We start from the raw sequence: 20,027 nt of genomic DNA on the forward strand, positions 1-20,027 counted from the left end.
ATTACACCACTAATTCAGCTCAAGAATAAAGAACATTTATGAACTACTAGGCTACAGACATCAGTTGGTAAGTTCATTATACCAGAAGACTAAATTAACTATTCCATCATGAGTTATTTTTATAGAAAATACCAAGTACATTTTATAGTTTGCTACAAAATTCAGACCCAAAATTAAAAGACGCCTGCTTCTTGGGAGAAAAGCAATGACAAACCTAGACAGCATCTTAAAAAGCAGAGACAACACCTTGCTAACAAAGGTCCATATAGTTAAAGCTATGGTTTTCCCAGTAGTGATGTATGGAAGTGAGAGCTGGACCATAAAGAAGGCTAATTGCCGAAGAATTGATGTTTTTGAATTATGGTGCAGGAGGAAACTCTTGAGAGTCCCATGGACTGCAAGAAGATCAAACCTATCCATTCTTAAGGAAATCAGCCCTGAGTGCTCACTGGAAGGACAGATCCTGAAGCTGAGGCTCCAATACTTTGGCCACCTCATGAGAAGAGAAGACTCCCTGGGAAAGACCCTGTTGTTGGGAAAGACTGAGGGCACAAGGAGAAGGGGACGACAGATGAGATGGTTGGATAGTGTTCTCGAAGCTACCAGCATGAGTTTGACCAAGCTGCGGGAGGCAGTGGAAGACAGGAGTGCCTGGCGTGCTCTGTTCCTCCTCCTCCAACAACAACAACAACATAAAATTCAGAATTAGCCCTTGAACAAATTAAGAAAAATCTGAGTTTAAAAGAGCTGGTGCTTAGTGCAAACCACTACTTTTATCTGCCAAACAGTGTTTTGTTTTGTTTTGTTTTGTTTCAGTACATAATGAAGGACTAATTTCTTGGAAGTCATTGTTAGTACAACAAAAAAAATCTGTACGTGATCCATACAGTGGTACCTCGGGTTAAGTACTTAATTCATTCCGGAGGTCCGTTTTTAACCTGAAACTGTTCTTAACCTGAAGCACCACTTTAGCTAATGGGGCCTCCCGCTGCTGCCGTGCCTCCGGATCACAATTTTTGTTCTCATCCTGAAGCAAAGTTCTTAACCCGAGGTACTATTTCTGGGTTAGCGGAGTCTGTAACCTGAAGCATATGTAACCTGAAGCGTATGTAACCTGAGGTACCACTGTATTAAAATATGTGGGGGCCAAAATCAAGCGAGGGGGGAACATATAGACATTCATTTTGGGGAATAATAAAAAATTCAAAATTTTATGAAACTCTTTGTGGTTATAGAAGCACAAGGTTGTTACATGGAAACTTCATTACTTACCTCAAATGTGTTACCAGTTTCATCAATCTCTGGTGGCACAAAGGTACCTTCTGGGTCATCTTTAAAAAGAAGCAGGGAGTAAGAAGTTAAAATAGAATACATTCAAGCAGAATGTTTCAAGAACAAAATTTTAAAAATCCTTCCAGTATCTATAGAGTAGATTCAACAGCTTTTGACTACTGAATTATATAAATGCAGCAATATGCATTGCCAAAAAAAATCACACAAAACAGATACAATTACTTCCTAATATTTCCTCTCTAAAAATGGCATTGTAAAGGTGTTCTGTATAACTCACTAGTAATTCTATTTAGGGAATTACTAATATCCCAAATAAGAGTGATAAAGACATACCTTATCATCGCATGTGCCTAATGGGAAAAAACAAACTGCAAACTATTTAATCCTTGTCATGTGCAGCTATCTTGAAGGTTAAAAGCCATCAATCCATTTCAAGGATGAAGAAGAAGGCTGACAGACTGATAGATTCTTACAGACTCCAGATCTTAAGATGCTGACTCTGGGCTCTTCTGGAAGATATTTCTAGCACATTCTGTCTTACAGGGTCAGAGAGACCTTGCATAAAGACAGGCACAGGATCTTCCAGTTAATTTATTAGTATCTCCATAGTGAATTATCTCCCCAGCAGGGAAGTGGCACACCTGAGGTACCACACTACTTCATGGTCTGATCCTAGTCGCAAACCAGCAGAACCTCAGAAACAAAGAATGATCCAAAGTATACAATTACTCTGTTGGGTTTGTTTGATAACACAATACGAGCAAAGCAGTACAGTGGTGCCTCGCAAGACGAAATTAATTCGTTCCGCAAGTTTTTTCTTCTTGCGAGTTTTTCGTCTTGCGAAGCACGGTTTCCCATAGGAATGCATTGAAAATCAATTAATGCGTTCCTAGGGAAACCGCCTTCAGACCAGGTCCGGGGACAGTCTGTCCCCCGACCTCTTCTGAAGGCTGGGGGGGGGGACAAGGGCTTTTCTTCCCACTGCCAGCCTTCAGAAGGCTGTTCTGAAGGCTGGCGGTGGGAAGAAAAGCCCTTCTTCCCACCTCCTGCCCCGCAAGCTCCGGGAACAGGAGGGCTTTGCTGCCGACCGCCAGCATTTTAAAAGCCCCTGCTGTCCCGGGGTGATTTTAAAATGCTGGGGGTCGGCAGCGAACGCTTCGCTCCCGCCCGCCAGCATTTTAAGATCGCCCGGGACAGCAGAGAAGTCTCCGCTGCCCCGGGCGATCTTAAAATGCTGGCGGGGACAGGAGGGCTTTGCTGCCGACCGCCAGCATTTTAAAAGCCCCTGCTGTCCCGGGGCGATTTTAAAATGCTGGGGGTCGGCAGCGAAGCCTCCGCTGTCCCGGGGAGATTTTAAAATGCTGGGGGTCGGCAGCGAACGCTTCGCTCCCGCCCGCCAGCATTTTAAGATCGCCCGGGGCAGCGGAGAAGTCTCCACTGTCCCGGGAAGGCAGGCGGGGGGGAGCAAAGACTTTTGCCCCCCGCCGGCCTTCAGAAGAGGTCCAGGACCGGCTGTGGGCGAAAGTCTTTGCTCCCGACCGCCAGCAATTTAAAACAGGTCCCCGGAGATTTCCCTATGGGCTTTCGTCTTGCGAAGCAAGCCCATAGGGAAATTCGTCTTGCGAAGCGCCTCCAAAACAGAAAACCCTTTCGTCTTGCGGGTTTTCCGTCTTGCGAGGCATTCGTCTTGAGGGGTACCACTGTATCAACGCTTAAAATTGGAGCTCTATCAACCAGGGTGGGACTCATTTAGGAAAAAGCATCTGAACAAAAGTATGGAGGCAATTTTCATGAATACTCTTAACTGCATAGGAAGATATTTTCCCCCACCCATTCATAATTTGGGGAAAATTATAGTGAAAGAGGATCCAAGTGTTCACCTAGTGACATAGCCTTAGTCTCCACTTATGCCACATAAATCTTCAATTTCCAGAGATAATAATGATGATAATGACAACAGCGGACAGAAGGAACTAAGGCTGCAAGCAGGTTTCAAAAAGAACTTAACAGTCTCAGTTGCTAAGGGTAAATACACAGCAGGTGGGTAGGTGATGAGCAATATCATGGGAGGGGTGTTTCCAGCTACCCCCTCTTTGCCCTTGGAAGCCTTATAAGCTGCTGCTGCAGGAGAGGGGCTGAGAGCAACATCATAGGAGGGGTGTTTTTAGGAGTGTGGTGAATCTGTGAAACTGCCTTGTTATTTTTACTATTGGATGTTACATGTTGCTTAAGTAATCTTTTCATATTTATAGTACTAGAATGTGGCTGTTGGGTAAATTACTACTTTTGCTGTTGTTTTGCTATGTTAGTACGCTATCATTTTTGTTTTGCCATGTTCCGAAATTGCTACTGATACTGCTTTTCTACGTTATCATGAAATTGTTTTTGTAGTGTTTGTTTGAAATGCATGTGTTTCTTTGTTGCAAGCCGCTTTGAGCATGATTTTTGTGTGTGGAAAAGAACCATACAAACAAAATGAATGAAATATTTCTAGGTGCAAAACTGAAATGGGTGAATATTGCACCTAGGAACAGTAGCAAGTTCAACACTAGAGCACTTTGTTATCAGCAAGTTAAATTTAGGGTGAAATGGACAAATCAAGACAGAGACATCTCCTTTTAAACAAAAACATCCAAGGAGCAGTGCTTGAGGATTTCAGACTTGCTCAATTCATGCTTTAACAAATCACTCAATTGAGGCTACTGAATCATTGGAAAGAGGACACCATCCGTGCAATGCTACCCACAAATTCTGTTCTCTTGTCATTTCAACAATTACATCAGAGTTAAACGCAATCTAGAAAGACATCATCAATGAACTTGAGAAGAGAACTGGAGATTTTGAAATTCTGACATGGTTGTTAAATAAATTAATATTTTTTAAGAAAGAGAAAGCAGAGAACAAATAAGTAGTAACAAGCTTGCTGAAGATCTCAAAGGCTTCAGCGCTGAGTAAATCAGTTCAATTTGTTTAGCTTCAGTTCCTACCAACAACTATCAAAAAAGTCTAAGACAGTCGACCTTTCACATTACAAGAAATTTCAAAACAGAATTCTGGTTGTATGCAAGCAAGGCCCCTTAGAATGTAAAGGTGCTGGACAGCTGTTTCAATGACCATATTTAGGCATGTCTAAGTTCTGACATCATATCTACTACATATGATTCTTACTGTGGGCAAGAATCCCGTAAAAGAAATGGAGTGGCCCTCATAGTCAACAAAAGAGTGGCAAAAGCTGTATTGGGATGCAATCTCAAAAATGATAGAATGATCTCGATACGAATCCAAGGCAGACCTTTTAACATCACAGTAATCCAAGTTTATGCACCAACCACTGGTGCTGAAGAAACTGAAATTGACCAGTTCTATGAAGACTTACAACACCTTATAGAATTGACACCAAAGAAGGATGTTCTTCTCATTATAGGGGATTGGAATGCTAAAGTAGGGAGTCAAGAGATAAAAGGAACAACTGGCAAGTTTGGCCTTGGAGTTCAAAAGAAAGCAGGGCAAAGGCTAATAGAGTTCTGCCAAGAGAACAAGCTGGTCATCACAAACACTCTTTTCCAACAACACAAGAGACGACTCTACACATGGACATCACCAGATGGGCAGCATCAAAATCAGATTGATTATATTCTCTGCAGCCAAAGATGGAGCAGCTCTATACAGTCAGCAAAAACAAGACCTGGAGCAGACTGTGGCTCAGATCATCAGCTTCTTATAGCAAAATTCAAGCTTAAACTGAAGAAAGTAGGAAAAACCACTGGGCCGGTAAGATACAATCTAAGTCAAATCCCTTATGAATACACAGTGGAAGTGAGGAACAGGTTTAAGGATTTAGATTTGGTGGACAGAGTGCCTGAAGAACTATGGATGGAGGCTCGCAACATTATACAGGAGGCAGCAACGAAAACCATCCCAATGAAAAGGAAATGCAAGAAAGTAAAGTGGCTGTCCAACAAGACCTTACAAATAGCGGAGGAGAGAAGGCAAGCAAAATGTGAGGGAGATAGTGAAAGATACAGGAAAGATACAGGAAATTGAATGCAGATTTCCAAAAAATAGCAAGGAGAGACAAGAAGGCCTTCTTAAACGAGCAATGCAAAGAAATAGAGGAAAACAACAGAATGGGAAGAACCAGAGATCTGTTCAAGAAAATTGGAGATATGAAAGGGACATTTCGTACAAAGATTACCATAATAAAGGACAAAAGTGGTAAGGACCCTAACAGAAGCAGAAGACATCAAGAAGAGGTGGCAAGAATACACAGAGGAATTATACCAGAAAGATATGGATGGCTCGTACACCCCAGGTAGTGTGGTTGCTGACCTTGAGCCAGACATCCTGAAGAGTGAAGTCAAATGGGCCTTAGAAAGCACTGCAAATAACAAGGCCAGTGGAAGTGATGGTATTCCAGCTGAACTACTTAAAATTTTAAAAGATGATGCTGTTAAGGTGCTACACTCAATATGCCAGCAAATTTGGAAAACTCAGCAGTGGCCAGAGGATTGGAGAAGATCAGTCTACATCCCAAAGAAGGGCAGTGCCAAAGAATGCTCCAACTACCACACAATTGCACTCATTTCACATGCTAGCAAGGTTATACAAGGAAGGTTCAAGCAGTATGTGGACCGAGAACTCCCAGAAGAGCAAGCTGGATTTAGAAGAGGCAGAGGAATCAGAGACCAAATTGCAAACATGCGCTGGATTATGGAGAAAGCTGGAGAGTTCCAGAAAGACATCTACTTTTGCTTCATTGACTATGCAAAAGCCTTTGACTGTGTCGACCACAGCAAACTATGGCAAGTTCTTAAAGAAATGGGAGTGCCTGATCACCTCATCTGTCTCCTGAGAAATCTCTATGTGGGACAAGAAGCTACAGTTAGAACTGGATATGGAACAACTGATTGGTTCAAAATTGGGAAAGGAGTATGACAAGGCTGTATATTGTCTCGCTGCTTATTTAACTTATATGCAGAATTCATCATGCAAAAGGCTGGGCTGGATGAATCCCTAGCCGGAATTAAGATTGCCGGAAGAAATATCAACAACCTCAGATACGCAGATGACACAATCTTGATGGCAGAAAGTGAGGAGGAATTAAAGAACCTTTTATTGAGGGTGAAAGAGGAGAGCGCAAAATATGGTCTGAAGCTCAACATCAAAAAAACGAAGATCATGGCCACTGAGCCCATCACCTCCTGGCAAATAGAAGGGGAAGAAATGGAGGCAGTAAGAGATTTTACTTTCTTGGGCTCCATCACTGCAGATGGTGACAGCAGTCACGAAATTAAAAGATGCCTGCTCCTTGGGAGAAAGGCGATGACAAACTTAGGCAGCATGTTAAAAAGCAGAGACATCACCTTGCCAACAAAGGTCCGTATAGTTAAAGCCATGGTTTTCCCAGTAGTGATGTATAGAAGTGAGAGCTGGACCATAAAGAAGGCTGATCACCGAAGAATTGATGCTTTTGAATTATGGTGCTGGAGGAGACTCTTGAGAGTCCCATGGACTGCAAGAAGATCAAACCTATCCATTCTTAAGGAAATCAGCCCTGAGTGCTCACTGGAAGGACAGATCCTGGAGCTGAGGCTCCAATACTTTGGCCACATCATAAGAAGAGAAGACTCCCTGGAAAAGACCCTGATGTTGGATAAGATGAAGGGTACAAGGAGAAGGGGACGACAGAGGACAAGATGGTTGGATAGTGCTCTCGAAGCTACCAGCATGAGTTTGACCAAACTGCGGGAGGCAGTGGAAGACAGAAGTGCCTGGCGTGCTCTGGTCCATGGGGTCACGAAGAGTCGGACAGGACTAAATGACTAAACAACAACAAGTTCTGACAAATCAGAAATGGCAATCTGAAATCCTCTCCACGCTAAGCTTTTCATCAAATGCAAAGTCCAAGAAAGGGCAAAGAGGAAAAACAAGACTAATGTCTTAGTTCAGGGTCTCCAGGATATTTCTACAGCAGTCTTGGAATTAGTGAGAAAGTTGTACCTAGACAAATAAGAAAAACAAATGTGATAGGAGGAGGTCTTGACTTTGCAGGGGGGAAAGCAAAAATGGGACAAGTCCATACTACATTTCTCACACTTGTCCCAGACATGGAAACTCCAGATAAGACTAAGCTAACAACCAACACCATCTCCCTGCACTATTTTATGCTATTTTATGCTGAGTAAGGATGCTACCTCTTCCTCCTACCCACCCACCTCAGACATCCTCATATATAAAATGGCACATCAGTAAGAGAGGTTATATCTCCGTCCTATAGGAATTGAGGTCCTTCCAACATTGTTGGGATTCCAACGCCTATCAGCTTCAGTCAATATAGCCAATGGTTAGGGATAATGGAAGTTGCTTGCCAACAATATCAAGACAGCATAGGTTCCTCACCTGCAATCCTAACCAAGTCTACTCAGAAGTAGGTCCCACTGAATTCATTAGGGCTTACTCCCAAGTAACCAGTGCCAGGATTGCAACCTTGTTTGTCAGGAGTCCCAAAAACATTTAGAGAACACCTCTGATGACAGAGTAGACATAGTTGCCCCCACTACATATTTACTACAATGAGTTTTGAGATGCTGCTAGACAGATAATAAATCCATGCTGAAGCCATTAAATCTTGTATTGCAAGCTGCTAGACCCAATTTAAAGGTGCTTGAAAAAATACAAGACATGAAAATAAAACCAATGAGCTAATATAGTACAGCTTGACGGACAGTATGAAAAATTTACCAGTACATAAGCAAAGTTATATGCCCCATTTATCTTGTGTCACATAACCTGAGAAAGCTACTTTCTTAGAAATTACTGTTACTTGCCCAAGGCAGGTAGTTAATTTCAAGGCCAGCATAGTTACCCAGAATAAAAGGCAATACATCTTGCATCTGTGGTGGAGCCCTCAACTCTACTTCTGACGCCCATCTGCACAAGGCCTCAGAAGAGTAGAAGCTGGCTCTGATGTGCCTTCTCTTCTTCAGTTCCAAGCAGACAGGTTCCAGAGATCCATCCTTCCTCCAGTTGCTTACAGGCAGCTCCCCACATCACATTCATTTTTAACCCCATCTCTCCATATTTGCAAAGAGTCCTCACCTCCAAAACAGAGTATACTCTCTGTTGCTGGCTGGATGAGCATTTCAGGACACAATTATATTAACAGAACATTCCCAATTCCTCTCACATACTGGAGAACCATGTCTCCCCATCACCTCCACTTCCTCATGGGTTTCCTCTTGCCACATCGGAAGGATTAAATGTTACCCAGCTTTGCATCCAGCCTTCTTGTTTACCTCCAGGCTTCTTCTTCACAATGTTTAGAAATACTGAGGCAAGGCAACATTGCTCTGATCATCTTAGCCGATAGTAGTTCAGCATACAGATTAATGGAATATGGAGATAGTTTGGAATTTAATTCTTAGCCATCATTATTTCCAACAAGTATGAGACCAATTCATTGGAGGGACAGTAAGTTGCGTAAGGCTGTAACCTATTGTTTGTTAAAAAAATTTTTTGCCAATGCCAGCTACATCAGTTTTTACTAGGGCATCTCCTCCTCAGTTCCTCACATCCTCTCCTAGTTGTAAGACTCTCTTTAGATTTAAAGCACATTCAGACAAGTGTATGGCAGCAATCATCATGTAGATCCTTTGGAAGATATTGATTAGCCCAATGAATCAAATCTAAAAGCTTATTAAAATTTGAATTGGAAACCTTTGTTCAACACTGTAACAACTAAATGAACATACAGTATTAGTTGATATATCCTAATTTAGCTTTACGTGGGCTGACACTCATCCTTGCATTAAGAAATTACAGTTTCCAATCTAATTAAAATCCATGTACAAGTCTGATGGAGAGAATATAATGTTTCACTACATCCTCTCAGCGTGAGTTTTTGCACTTTGCAACGAATTGCCTAGGAGCATAAATACTTACCACTGATCTGCTCCATGAAGCATACATTGCCATTGGTGTTAAAAGCCAACGTGTCAGGAGTAATGCAGAGTGTCTGAAAGATTGCAGAATGGGCAATGCTCTTCAGAGACTGGCTACACTCCAAGCAAACAGCCCAGACATCTTCCTCAGTGAGACAGCTATCCCGCAGTGACAATACATCAGCAAGAGACACGTTCTCCTGCCAAGACATGAATTCATAAATTACTCCACATTTTTTGACATTACTTGTAGCCAATTGTGTCAAATATAATCTATAATACACAAACCCAACATGTTTCCAGCAAGTTTAAGGCTTTCTAGGACAAAAGATCTAGAAGACGCATGTCTCTTTCACACAGTGCACTTTTATGGTGACTTTCAGTTGTTCCATTCCTCTCCTGTTCTTCTTAATTCTCCCCCCCTACTGTCTGTGGTGCTCTTTTTCTCTAGTTGAAGCTGTCTACAGATTCCAAAATGCATTTCATCTGGAACAGTTGCTAAGGTGATTGTCAATGACACAGCACAGGGCTTGTGGGGCACAGCTATGAATGAGCAGCACAGGAAAAATGAAATAATTCCATCTCCTTCCCTTCCTCCAAATAGCTTGTTACTAATGAAAAATGCATGGAATTAACAATAATCCAAGATGAGAGAGGTGTGTATTTATTTACTCATCTATGATGCTAAAAGAAAATGAGACACATTTATAAAAAATATTAAATATTAAGCTGGGAGTCATTTTGGACTCACAGCTGTCCATGGAGGCACAGGTCAAATCTGTGTCCAGGGCAGCTGTTTACCAGCTCCATCTGGTACGTAGGCTGAGACCCTATCTGCCTGCGGACTGTCTCGCCAGAGTGGTGCATGCTCTGGTTATCTCCCGCTTGGACTACTGCAATGCGCTCTACGTGGGGCTACCTTTGAAGGTGACTCGGAAACTACAACTAATCCAGAATGCGGCAGCTAGACTGGTGACTGGGGGCGGCTGCCGAGACCATATAAAACCGGTCTTGAAAGACCTACATTGGCTCCCAGTATGTTTCCGAGCACAATTCAAAGTGTTGGTGCTGACCTTTAAAGCCCTAAACGGCCTCGGTCCAGTATACCTGAAGGAGCGTCTCCACCCCCATCATTCTGCCCGGACGCTGAGGTCCAGCGCCGAGGGCCTTCTGGCGGTTCCCTCATTGCGAGAAGCAAAGCTACAGGGAACCAGGCAGAGGGCCTTCTCGGTAGTGGCGCCCGCCCTGTGGAACGCCCTTCCAGCAGATGTCAAAGCGATAAACAACTACCTGACATTCAGAAGACATCTTAAGGCAGCCCTGTTCAGGGAAGTTTTTAATGTGTGATATTTTATTGTATTTTTGGTTTCTATGGAAGCCGCCCAGAGTGGCTGGGGTGGCCCAGCCAGATGGGCGGGGTATAAATAATAAATTATTATTATTATCCCGCCTTTCCTATATGTCCAAAGGTTCGGGGGGGGGTAAATATTGCTACTATCACCTCACCTGGGGTGAGGTCCATGGCGTCACGAAGAGACGGACACGACTAAATGACTAAACAACAACACCTACTTTATGTTAATATCCAGTATTAACTTGATCAGTGCTCACAATGGTTACAGTATTTTACTTCTCAACGTAAGCAGTTCCAAAGTAGCTGTTTGTGACATTGCATGTACTTTGTCAACAAAAAATACTTCCTTATGAGCAAGCTAACGAACAGGTTTATCACTTGATCCCCCCCCCCAAATGAATGCATGTTTTTTTTTAAAAAAAATAATTCTCACACTGACATTCATTTTTCAAAGTTGCCTTTTGACATTTCTGGGTAAATACGTAGCTTAATATACTGGCCTTGGATACTGCCCTAACTCTTCTCTGCTTCATTAAAGCAAAATCTTTTACTAATGAGCGAACGATAAACCAAAGAATGCCTTGATCTGAATGAAAACCCACCTACTTCCAGTACAAGTGGAAGACCACATTTACATTCCTATGTGCTTTTTTTTGGCACATGTCTAGAGTTTGAGGAACACATCTTGTTGCACTAAAGGCCTTTTATGGAAAGTAATAATACTGGCACTTTACTGAAGTATCTAAAATTCAGTTTCTCAAAGCACATGCCTTTGTATTAATATAGACTGGTAACATACACAGAAGGTAATTCAGCACACTTTAAAAAGTGAAATTAGGCTTAGAATCAGAGAGTTGGAAGGGACCCTGATAATCATCTATTCCAACCCCCTGCAATGGAGGAAAACACAGCTGTCCCATACAGGAATCAAGCCTGCAACCTTGGCATTATCAGCACCATGCTCTAACCAGCTGCGCTATCTTCCATGACTTTGGAAAGATACCAATGTTTCAAACTGACCCTAAACTTGGGCACACTCCATCAGTGTAAGACCCGCTGACTTCTGTGAGAGTTAAGTTTCTGCTTATTTCTCCCACTAAAATCAATGGGATCCAAGGGGCAGCTGACTTTATGGGATTCAGCCCCCTTTGCTTAGAGGTCACAAGTCATCCTCTACCTTTATGAAGCAGCCAGGGATTTCAACGAGGCTTTTTCAGAACAAGATTTGCTAGGACTGCAACCTCTCTACGTACATTAAGGGATTAAACCCGCTTGATTCAATCTCAGTGTTTACTTAGCAACCATTGATTTCAATGAGGATTTTAAAAAAACCCAAGCATGTTAGGACTGCAGCCTCTCTTTACCTACTTTAAAAAACTTGTTTAATAGATCTCCTTTGCAACTGACTGTACCAAAGGTTCATTTTTTTGTGCTTTTGTTTTCTAAAAGGCATGTGGGGTAGTTTTCACTGAAAAGTGGACTAGGCTCAGCCAGTCGCCTTTATGGAGTAATTTTGACCAGTTGCTGCTGCTGCTGCCTATTCCCCGAAAGGTTAATAGCGGCCAACGGTTGTCAGGCCATGGAAATGCGGTACCTAGGTTACATTCCCACAACACAGGAGGGCAACAACCGCAGGTCAACCAGAGCCCATTATCCCCGGAGTGGCCTAGCAGGGGCGATTCCACCCTCCGCCCCGAGACAAGCGCCACACACAGAAAGCAGCCGAGCGGGGAGGGAAGCTGGAGCTGGAAGGCGCGCAGGGTGGAGGCGACCGTCCAGGGCAGGTTTGCGCGCTGCGCCCGGGCTGCTCTGTCCTCGCCTCGGGCCACGCTCACCTCGTCCTCCGAGAGCGCAGGCAAAGGCTCGAAGTCGCAGCCCGCCTCGTCCTCCGCCTGCTGCTGCTCCTCGGCAAAGTCGCCCATGGCTGCTTGCGCGCAGACGCCTCTCCGCCCGAGGAGAGGCCAGTCTAAAGGACCAGAGCTTCGTCGCTCCTGGCGCAGCGCGCCCCGAAGTCAGGTCCGGGCCGCGAGGCTTCCATGGAGAAGGGCTGCCCTGTGGCTCTGCTCGAACTTTCTTCTGTGCGCGTCTGTGTCGCGCCCTTCCCGCCACCTTCTCAGCCACGCCGAGTTTGCAGCTCGGAGCCGCCGCCGCCTCCCCGCCCTGTCCGACGAGAGAGCCGGCGGAGGAGACGAGCGCCCAGGGCAACAGACGCTGCTTCGCGCCTCGCCTTCGCCCACCAGGCGACGCCCCGCCTCTCTCCGGCCCGAGAGAAACACACACCCGCCCGCCCTCCCTTGGGATCGATTTGGAACGAAAGGAGGAATCGAAGAACTGGACGGGGAAGGGAGTGTTTGTTTTTTTAAAGGAGAGGGAACGCCACGTGGAACGCAGCCCACTTTCTAAAGCTCAGAAGGCGCTGTACTTGGGCTAGAATCCTAGATACATGCGCTAGAGACGAAGGCTATTTGAGGCAACCTAGGTTGGAGTCCAAAATCTGTAGAATACTAGGGATTAAGGTCTTATACGATCACCCTGTTATCTGAGGCAGTTTGGGCTCCAATCCTAAATATACGTACTAGGAAGTGAAGCTGCAATCCTATACCTGGCTATTAAGCCCTTAGAAACAGAGAAGCGCGTGCTTAAGTAGGCATGCATGGGATTGCGCTCCGTTGATCTCAAGGGGGTTTAGCTTCTGGATAAAATTGCCTACAGCTGCACTGATAAGGACTGAATTATGTCCATACAAGTCTGGTCTTGCCCTTAGGCAGAGGGAGGCTGGAGCTTCAGGGAGCCAATTCAGGTGTCAGGAAAGGGTAATTGTTATTAAATTTATCTTTCCTCTTGGTTTCAATGTATCTATGTGGGGTTTATTTGTCTTAAGTTTTTTTGTGGGGGAGATCCCCCATCCTTAACCCAATAAATGAATGAATGTCAGACTCCAGCTAATATTTTCCCAGTCATCCTTCAGGGCATTAAAATAAAGTTCTGGGCTTCTTGCTCCCCTGTTTTATTTCAGTATGAAGCCTGATACAAATATGTACCCTAAGGTATAAGGTGTTAATAGGCAAGTTGCAACATTGTAGTGAGGCCTGCTTTCTGTAAAAGATCTGGCTGCAGCCTGCAAGGGAAGTTCTGCAGTGGTACCTCAAGTTACAAACGCTTCAGGTTACAAACTCCACTAACCTGGAAGAGTTACCTTGAGTTGAGAACTTTGCCCCAGGATGAGAATGGAAATCGTGTGCCAGTGGCACAGCAGCAGCAAGAGGCCCCATTAGTGAAAGCACGTCTCTAGTTAAGAACAGTTTCAGGTTAAGAATGGACCGCTGGAACAAATTAAGTTCGTAACTAGAGGCACCACTGCATCCTTAAACGTAAAAGCAGCAGCAGGAGGGAAGCCAAGCAACATCACAGTTTTTGCACCTACCTGTGGCCTTGGCAGAGCCAACCTCATCAGTGGCTAGGGATGCCCCTGGAATCTTGCATTGCTTTTGGAGATTGGAGTGGTATGTAACCAACCAACAACAATTTTCATTGCTCGGGAGGGACAGACCAATTTGCTGATTTGCCAAATCAGGTGCCAAATGTTGTTTCAGCAGCAACATGTCTTGGGCCAACCATGCTGAGCTTTCTTAGACTTCAAATCAAACTTCACCAGATGCACAAGAAGGAGACCCCCTTCAAAATAGAAAAGAAAAGAAAAGAAAAGAAAAGAAAAGAAAAGAAAAGAAAGTCACTCCACACTAAATAAGAGTTAAACTTCTAAAGGGCTATTGGGCCACTGTGGAGAAATCAGGACACTAAAAAGTAAACGCATTTTTGTTGTTCTGGTATCTGCATAGTGACTAGAATAATATTATTCTGACAGTTCAATCCAATGTGAGTCTATGCAAAAGGGAAGTGTGCGTAGGATTCCGGTGTATGGAAGAGTAAAACACAGCTCTGTGCATGTTTCTACAATGCCATTCAACGGCACTCACTCCTAGCCTTTTGCTGCAATCTGATGCACTTACCTGGGGCTCACAGCGTGACTTACTTCTGAGCAGACAAGACCAGTTAGGATTGTCAGTAGATGAAATAGTGTAATGGCCCAGTTCTCATTTCAAGCGACACTTCCTGAGCCCCATCCTCTCTAATACTGGCACGCTGTTGAAGGCTCTTAATAGTGTTGTAAGCTTCGTTCATTTATGCCGCAGCAGCCTGTCCTTGGTTGATTTAAAAGCTACAAGAGAATGCTTAAAAGAACAAAGCAGAAAACAGAATACAGTATGTTGTCAACAGTTCAAAAACAAGCCACAGAAGCTGCTGGTGGAGTGGGTGTGTTGTGTGCTGACTCATTCATTCCCAGACTGTTACACGTGTGTGATGTAAAGACAAAATGCATTTTCATTCAAAGATTTAATTTGTACAGAAAAGCTGGGGTCCTGTTGCACTCCAGATGCTGTCAGACTCCAAGCCAATGTCACCAGCAGTGAAGGATGATGCTCACCATCATCCAAGGGCCCCATCTCTACTCTAGAGCCAAGTGAAGAGAAACCCTGGAGAATGGCAACACTAACAGCATTTTAATGAGGCTTCCCTGAAAGGCAAAAATAGGGAGAGATGGAAGAAAACTGGGACTGTCCCCACCTCAGCTGGTTATTTTTAAAAAGTGGGGGGACCTTGTAAGCACTGATGCACAAATTTGCTTTCTTCCTCTTCCCTCCAATAAGAAACAACCAGGAAGGTGGTGCAGGTGGGCCTCTGTTGCTGTCCCGGCCTCCCAACACAGTGGGGTGCTGGTGCTTACTGAGAGGGAGGAGGGAAGGGGCATGGCAATGGAAGCTCAGCACCATGCAAGCATAGAATAGGTGTCGCATCAAGAGCATCAGAATGCCCTTGCCCCTCTCTGTGTTTTAGATTGTAAGCTTGAGGGCAGGGACTGTCTTGCTTTATTGCTTAAGGCTCTCTGGGATCCTTTCCCCAGCCCCTTCTGCTTCTTTGGGTTGTAAAAAAACCTTTGAATATAAATAAATTTGTCATATTATGCATTAGTTGGAAAGTGCATAACACCACATCAGGTAAGCAAGATGAAACCTTTTTGTTATAAATATTTAAATCAACACACATCCCAGAACAAGTCAAGTTGCTGTAAAAAAATAATAATAACTCTGCAGTATATTGGGACAGTTTCTCCTTATTAAATATTGATCCTTGGATACTTTCCCTACCTACAACATTCACTTCTGAAAGGATATAAGAAAGAAAAAAAATCAGATTAGAAATGTTCAGAAAAACTAGGAACCCAATGCAGCTGTCACTAACATAGAGAACTACAGTGGTTGGGAAGCCTCTTCTGTGGCAGCAGGTGGTAGAGGATTGCCTTGGTCTTAACCCTGACCTCCTCCAGCAGCACAGCTCAAGGGGTTAGGGCCACATTGTTAGGCAGCAGTCTTATGCCCACTTACCTGCTGAAAGGTTTGAAAGAGAGATCCTGACTCTCCTGTAGCAGAGTTAGCACAATAGTGGTTGATCCAAGCACATTTAAACTTGGTGAGATTTACTGTACATCTGCCCTTATCCACCTTTAAACATGTTCCCCATGTTAGACTAGAATAAATCTCAGATGCTTAGCTGTGCAAACAGGTGAATATTTTACTCACAGAGGTTCCAGAAGTTACCGAAAATTAGTATCCATCTGTTGGCAGTAATTTGAAGGTGCAAAAAGGTTCTAAACAACTTAGAAAGAAAAGAACTTTGTTTCCTTACAAACAGGATCATGCAGTCTTTGTGTTAGCAAAGACGCAGGCTATAAAATCTCATTTTTAGATCAATTCAGTTCACTTGGTTTTTCTTGCAGTTGGGAGCCATTCCACATGGGTCTTTCTTGCTTGTTCCAGGAAGCACGAAGAGACTGAGACGGGAAGGGAGCAAACAAAAGGCCGCAGAGAGCAGCCTGCGCTCAGGTTAAACCTTTCATGCATGCAAGTGTAACTGTATCTTACAACACTTACTTCTGAGTAAAGAAGTAAAGGATTGCACTGTCAGTCTGTGTTGGATTCAGACTGGATTTAGCTTCAGGATTTTGCTCCCCTGAGGTCTCTCAGAATTGAATGTATGAATGGGTAATGGATTCATCTTGTCTCCAGGTAAATGCATGGGCCTGAATACTAAGGAGCCACACGGTGCACAGCCTGCCATTTCACACACTGCAGTTGCTGATGTATAATTTGAACAGTTATGTTTTTCTAGTCTATCTTTACCAAAAGAGCCCTCACTCTCTTAGTATTTCAATCAATGGAAGGCACAGGTTACTGCAGAGTTAATAAATACAGCACACCGATGTAGCATAGAGCCTTTAGCAATATGTATGGTAAAAATATGTATGTATGTTTAAGGGAGTCAGGGGATTTAGGTAGTGATCCTTGGTATGAGAAGTGGAATATTACAAAGCACACCCCAACTCCTTAATGTGGAAGGTTGGAAGGTGTATTATTGAGCATTAATCTAACAAACGGCTTTACAATTCTTATCTCCCATTAATCTCTCTTGCTGCATTGTAGAAAACACATTAAATGTTGGTAGCCAAATACTTTCCCCGATAAAAATGGTATGGATTAGATGAGAACATAAACTGGAACATTAAGGTCCACTGTGCAGTCAACCAAAAATTAGACCAGCTCCTGGAAATTCTACTGATTCCATGAAGAAAATGGAAGCCAAGCCAGTCAATTATTATTAATTACCGTATATTTTTCAGCCACTTTTCTCTAACGCATAAACTGCTAGGTTACACATGGATAAAATAAAACTAATATTGCAATAAAATTGTTAATGAAACACAGTACAAATTTGGAAAAAAAATATTCCCACACCAGATGCCTTCTTCTCAGTCTTTCAGATAATAAAGATTTGGAGGAAATCCAACCATTGTGACAGCACAACAGAGAATGCTCTGTTCCTTATGGTAGACAAACTAGCTGTCAATTGCGATTGCTCACAGAGCAGGGTTTCTTCATAAGATCTAAGGGTGCATGGAGTTTCATAGAAAAGCAAGTGTAACATAGTGGCAAAGAGACTGTTCTACAAATCAATATGTCCCTGATTTCAGTTCAACTAACATGAACTCAGGCAAATCTTTCTTTCTTGAGTAATTACAAAAATATAATGTATGAGAAGCACTTTCGCCCCGTTTGCATGTCCAATTAAAGCATTATTAAACTATGGTTTATTGAACAAACCACCATTAAGCCAAAAGATGTCCTGCAGATTATTCAATTAGCTATGGTTTGTTTCATCCACCCAGTCTAATTCCCACCCTCAGCTGTCTCTCTACTTGTGGCACCCAGCTACTGGCCTTGCCTAGCCATATTAGCATTTCTCTTTCCACTGGTCACCTGTGAGAGTGCCGGTGTGGGAATCTTAGCAATCTTGGCAATTGTCAAACAGCCAGTTACCCCTTACTTCTGCTCTCTCGAGAAAGAAACACCCATACTCCTTTGCAGCTTGCAGTTGTTTATCCCTTTTAGCCTACTCTTCCACTCTGTAACCACACTTTTTCATTTCTCTTTTCCCCCAGCCAGCAATAGGCTGTTACTGTGAACTATATATTGACTTTAATAAGCATCACTCTCACTGTGCTGGATGGCCTAACTGTCCCCTAAACCTCAGCTGATGTGGGGCAGCAGCTAAGGACTGCAATACAAATGCACACTTAAGTAGTTTCATTTGTTACTTGTAAAGACTGTCAGGCAGGAATGGGAGATTCAGTTTGCATTTAAAGGGAAACAGACCTAATTCACACTTTGTGAAAGAATATGCAGGCTGAAATGCAGCCAAGCTAGAGCCACAGCAACTTCAGTTTGGGGGGAAATGCCAACTGGGGTGGAATGCTGAGAGCAGCTCCATTTTCTAGCAACTCTTGCCTAGTAGCTTCGTTGCTTGACAGGTGATTTGGGTAAGGCAATGAAACAAACCACACTCAAGCCATAGTTAAGGAGGTGCCTGCACTGATGTACAGACTAGATCAGTGTTGTTCCCCGAGCATGAAGTGGCTAGGAACATTCTGTTCCATCACAGCAGCCCAGCCAATCGGTTTTGGAGGCTTCACTTTCATAAGCAAGATACGGCAGAGATAACATAAGAAAAAACCTGAACGGAGGATGTTGGTATGGTGGCGCGTTTTCTCATTAGTTGTGCTTTTTAGTTTAAATTACTGGGGTTTCCACCCTTTAGTTCATTATAAGAACTTGGCAAGTCTGGTTTCTAGATTGTCTAATCATAAACGACTGTTCTACATTTTAGGGGGGGGGGCGATGCTATTGTAGATGAAAGAGTACACATTTGTTACACTGTAATTAGCAGCGTACTCTATTTTGAAGAGTTTTGTTTACTGCCGGGTTGCCTGAAGGTGTTCATTTTAATTTAGTTTGGGTGAAACCACAAGAACCAGAGGGGTGCAGTAAAAGTACTCAGTTCTTTTGCATGGTCGAGCCATTTAGTTTCACTTCTTTTAACTTTTATTACAATGGCTCCTCTTTTAATAGCAATTTCATTAACACCGTCTCTCTGAAAGCTGTTATTCCTTTCTCTCTCACTCTCTTTAATTTCTCCCTTTCTCCCGAGCAATTGCATCATTATTTAAGCAGGAGGGAAACATTCTGGCAATGTCTGACTGCAGCCCTGTGTGAAGCAGCAGTGCGAATGCAGCAGTGAAGAAAGCAAATAATGTCTTGCTCTTAACTTCCTGCCATTAAACAAACATGTACACACAAGATCCAGGGGTGAAGAAACCGCAGTCCCCATCACCTGTGGCATGCAACCAGCTTCCACTCTACTTACTATTACAGTACTGGAGATTATTTTATATCCTGAACACCTAACAAGTATGTAAAGACTTCTGAGGCTGCAGTTTTTGTTGCTGTGCTTTTCTAATGGAATTCTCCTTGGAGCTCTCTAACAACAACAACAACAACAACAACAACAACAACAACAACAACAACAACAACAACAACAACAACAGAGGGCTATAAAGACGGTGCCACAGGCCATTTCATGTAGATTGGTGGTTGAATAAGAGGGAGGGAGAAGAGTGTATTTACAAATTACACACCCATCTTTGGATTTAGGCTGGATTTAGGGGAAACCATATTCAATATTCAGAGAACTCCCAACTCCACTTTTTTAATTGGTGCCTGTTTTCCCACTGTGTGCAAAAGTATACTGAAAGTTGTGTTCTAACCTGGTTTTGGCAGTGGCAAAACTGGGGAACTGAACTCAAATTAGACTTGTGTTTTTTTTTAAATCATAAATATGGAGCCTCCCGTGCCCAAACTAGTTCAGAATCAGACAGGTATTCTTTTTAAAATCAACTCACTTGCCTCTTAGTAATTTTTTCTTTTATTACTCCTTATTTGTGGAATTAATTGCCAGCTAATTTCTTTTTTATTAAGTCCTAGGACTCA

The 20,027-nt window shown here is 43.2% G+C and overlaps 1 protein-coding gene across 9 annotated transcripts in view; it reads right to left on the reverse strand.

Annotated features, from left to right (window-relative positions):
* KNDC1 (kinase non-catalytic C-lobe domain containing 1) overlaps positions 1 to 14,132 on the reverse strand; it is a 73,657-nt gene extending 59,525 nt beyond the window's left edge. For 7 of the 9 annotated variants that reach the window (XR_014526853.1, XR_014526854.1, XM_083505918.1 and 4 more), the window contains exons 1-3: positions 12,423 to 13,571; positions 9,235 to 9,433; positions 1,273 to 1,331 (exon numbers count right to left, since the gene is read on the reverse strand). Coding sequence is in view for 7 of the 9 variants with exons in the window: in XM_083505918.1 (XP_083362044.1) it covers positions 1,273 to 1,331; positions 9,235 to 9,433; positions 12,423 to 12,509 (345 nt within the window). In the remaining 2 variants the exon portion in view is untranslated. Of the gene's footprint in view, positions 1 to 1,272; positions 1,332 to 9,234; positions 9,434 to 12,422; positions 13,572 to 14,011 lie in introns of those variants that run through there. The other 2 variants (XM_083505914.1, XM_083505916.1) reach the window with 2 other exon arrangements.
* Between the last annotated feature and the right edge of the window lie 5,895 nt (positions 14,133 to 20,027).

The sequence above is a fragment of the Podarcis liolepis genome (genome assembly GCF_965112155.1).
Source record: "Podarcis liolepis genome assembly, chromosome: 5".
Lineage (NCBI taxonomy): Eukaryota > Metazoa > Chordata > Lepidosauria > Squamata > Lacertidae > Podarcis > Podarcis liolepis.